Source organism: Branchiostoma floridae, chromosome 1 (assembly GCF_000003815.2).
Source record: "Branchiostoma floridae strain S238N-H82 chromosome 1, Bfl_VNyyK, whole genome shotgun sequence".
In the NCBI taxonomy this organism is placed as follows: domain Eukaryota; kingdom Metazoa; phylum Chordata; class Leptocardii; order Amphioxiformes; family Branchiostomatidae; genus Branchiostoma; species Branchiostoma floridae.
In genome coordinates, this window is record NC_049979.1 from 5,729,021 (window position 1) to 5,732,849 (window position 3,829).

Below are 3,829 nucleotides of genomic sequence, written 5' to 3' on the forward strand. Positions count from 1 at the left end.
CATTAACAAGTCAGCACAGCACAACATGTAACATATCTCAATACCATATTACCAGATCTCAACACTGACATTAGTAACAAGCCAGCACGGAAGTAAATATAACATAACATATCTCAAGATCTCAGCACAAAATACACATACAGGTCAGCGAGGGAAAATATATCTAAACATTAACAAATTGCAAGCATAACAAATAACATCTCTGTACCCCCATAATCAGCAGAAGTTAGTATACCTTATGACAAGCCCCTTCCCAACATGATGTACTCTATCTGATGTACTATAAAAGTAAGATGTGCTGTCCTGTTATTCCAGCAATTTATTTATTTACAATGGACACTATGTGAAATGTCTCATTTACATGGCATCCTTTGTTAGTTTGTACATACAGCATACATACCAGAGCATAAAGCCTTAACTTAAGCTTGCTGAGAACCAAGGCTGTAGTAGTATTAGATGTAAACACCATTCTATTAGTAGAACTATGTACATTAATTACTATTTCCAGACCTAAACTGCAGAGGCATGACACTGCTTGCGACGTCTCCTGTCCTCAGGGTTAATTCTCAGCTCTTAAGCATTGTCCATGACAGAAGCTCAGGAAAGCATATATTATATTATAAATTGTAGATGATAAAAATTTCCCTGGTTAGTGGAACTTTATCAAACCCAACACGCAAACATGTTTGCCGTGTGTAGCTAGCCGTGTGGCTTCTTCACTGACTTCAGTGCTTTGGGCTCAAGAGAGCACAGTGTGTTCGTCACAAAAATTTGCCTGGTATACATAGTATTACTTTTAGTAACTGTTCCCACCTGGCCTTGATCATATTGATCCATTCTGTAAGCGCTCCGGTAATCAAATCAATATCAACTAATCAATGACGTTTCAGCAGGAACTCCTCTGGGCCAGATGTCACCACAATTCTGTCTTAAGAGTCTCCTTCCTCATCTTAAGGGTCTCCTTCCTCATCTTAAGGGTCTCCTTCCTCATCTTCCCCATCTTAAGGGTCTCCTCTATCATCTTAGGGGTCTCTGTCCTTATCTTTAATAAGGGTCTCCTTTCTCATCCTAATGCGCTCCTTTCCACCCACGTAAGATTACGGACCCGCAATTAGAGTTATTGAAATTTTTACATTACCGAATACAAGTTTCAGGTTATTCAAACTTATTCATTTCACCAGGAAATACTTATCGCCTGCTGTTATATGAAATACATATCACATGCTGATATAGGAAATACATATCACCTGCAGATATTTCACCAGGAAATACATATCGCCTGCTGATATTTTTTGCAAAGATTCCTCAGATGGGGAACCCCAATATAGAATAATAGTAATCATATGATCATTACGAAAAATGGTTATACATGTATAAGATAAATATTGTCATAGATTAATAAACTAGTAACATTTGTATCAGAATTCATGATCCAAAATGCTCATGGCCTTCTTTTGTGATGTAAAAATATGGATATGACGACTGGTACCATTAACATATCCCATTGGTACTCATAAACATTCTAGCCCATATGTCAATGTTGTATTGTTATTCCTTGGAGGTTTTATCAATTTGATTTCATAAAACCCTCTTTGTTATTGTAAGTTCTTTCATAATTAATACAATTTTATACCTTAGTCCTTGTCATGATAATGAGGAGTAACATTTCCCAATCAACGCAATAAAGGCCAAACAGTGAAACCAGCCACCACTCCATTAATTTTTGAAGACCTTATTTCATTCAGCCATGGGTGATAGAGTCACCACAAGATGATTTCCTGTGCCTGGTGTGAGCGGTGGTCCCGTGCTGATAACGTTTCTGGGTGAGGAGTTGCTAATTGGATCGGAAAGCCCCATCTTTATTTATTCCTCCCCCGTGTCTGCAGCATCAGTACCGCACCTGCACGTCACTTCATCACTTTTTCATCACTTTATCCTGATTGACGCGGTTTGTGTCATTTAAAGGCCGATCGTTGATGAGAACACAAACCGCCCCGTACGGCCCCCCATACTGAAGGCGGTTTGCCCTGCCGATGGCCCTGCTGAAGGGTTTATTTGTGATATTTAGTGCGGCGGGAGACCAGAGTTTCACCATGAAAATGTCGGCAGGATTCCGCCACTCCCACCTGATCAACCGGTACCTGCACAACGAACAGCCGGTAGGACAACCTTGCGGCGAACAAAGTACAACAACTCCCTAACGGAGCCCTCAAACTAACCCAAACTCGCACACACAGCAGATAAATGCGTTATGAACTAACCACACCAATATTGTGCTTACCTGATGCTGTTTAGGACGGCAATCTTGGGGTAAAATCAAGTCATTTTGGCACCTCCGATATCGGTGATGTCATGTCAGAACTCACCTGCTGGTGCGCATGCGCACTACTGCCAGCCTCGGTCTGGTGCACGGCTGCACTTCCGGGATTGGGAAGGTCAGGTCACAAGTGGGGAGGGTGAAGGGGTCAAGACGGACCTCAAGACGTGTTTCTTCAAGGTGGGGTGGTTAGAGACGTAAGCTGTGGGGTAGGTGTGTTACGTGCTTTGTCGTGTTTCCACTGGTGCACTTACAAAGTTCTGTGCTCGGCAAAGCCCGGTCCCACGGCTTCTGCTATGTGCACACGTGTGTTGCTTGTGCATGCATGGCAGTCAGTGGCTGCCTAAACACCAACATCAAGCTCTAGATCGTTATAGGCTCGTCTCGTGCCTATAACCTTATCGGTGTCATCCCAGTTTATAGTTCGTGTAGGCTGCAGAAGCACTCACAATATTACAAAATTTATGTAACATTATCAGGGGTGCCTTATAAGCATTTGCATGAAACTCGTATGGATCTTATGTGATATGAATCACTATGTATGCGAAAACGTATATGATACACACGAATCAATCACTATGTGACGAATCACTGTGAATCTCATGCGATACGCACAAATGTTATGCAAACCGGCCTACTGCTACGTCGTAGTCAGATCGTATTTTCCATTCGCCAAAGATCAAGGCCGCCATCTTGAATATCCCGCTCCATCTGTCACGTGACCCCGGCAGGGGTTTGCCGGTTTGCATTAGGTTTGTGCAAATCACACAAGATTTGTGCATGTCACATAGCGATTCGTGCATATCACTTAAGGTTTGTACGTTTTCACATAGTGATTCGGACGTATCACATCAGAAAATTAAGATTCGTATGAATTCCATAAGGTTCGTGCAAATGCTTAGGCACCCCTGGTTATGTTTGGGCTGTCCAAGGAGGTTAATGACCTTAAGTCACACACACATGAGAGTAGGTCACTCAGTGAACAAGATGGACTGATTGCCATCGAAAATTTGGAGGTAAAAGTGTGTGTACCTTTTAAAAGATGTTACCGTTAGATAAATTCTATTAACTATCAACACTACTTCAGTTCAAACTCACTCAGGTTCCATGCCAGAACAATTATTTACAGTTAGACTCTCAGTTTAAGTTAAAGCGGTCTCTTGGTGCTGGGTCAGGTGGAGCAGGTTCCAGTTTGTTTATGCCCTGTCATTCTGTTGCAGCTCAGCAGATGGCGCTGGTGAGAGGTATCACAGGTCTTCAGCAGCAGCTGCAACATCATGTGACCTGCGGCAGCAGAATGTTCAGGTTTGTTCTGCTTCTGTCTTTACTCCGGCTGGAGTTCACACCCCTACAGTTCTCCAGGTAGCATGCAACTGGATAGAGTAAGAGGCCTTATGGGTTAACAGAAAAGGCTGGGCCCAGGATTACAGTCCTTAGGATAGGGTGTTAAGCTGTTGTCTAACTGTTCATTGCGCTTGTTTAAAAGAGCTACGGGGAATTTCCCCAGTTCAA

The 3,829-nt window shown here is 42.6% G+C and overlaps 2 protein-coding genes across 3 annotated transcripts in view; one reads left to right on the forward strand and one right to left on the reverse strand.

The window, feature by feature from the left end:
- The window catches only part of LOC118403309 (CSC1-like protein 2), a 37,366-nt gene extending 34,973 nt beyond the window's left edge, over positions 1–2,393 (reverse strand). For both annotated transcript variants that reach the window (XM_035802391.1, XM_035802310.1), the window contains exon 1: positions 2,282–2,393. The gene's annotated coding sequence lies outside the window, so the exon portion shown is untranslated. The remainder of the gene's footprint in view (positions 1–2,281) is intronic.
- LOC118403773 (39S ribosomal protein L14, mitochondrial-like) overlaps positions 2,381–3,829 on the forward strand; it is a gene marked incomplete in the record, with an annotated part of 2,731 nt that continues 1,282 nt past the window's right edge. Inside the window, 2 exon segments of the mRNA XM_035802607.1 lie at positions 2,381–2,497; positions 3,538–3,622. Coding sequence (XP_035658500.1) covers positions 3,546–3,622 — 77 coding nt within the window.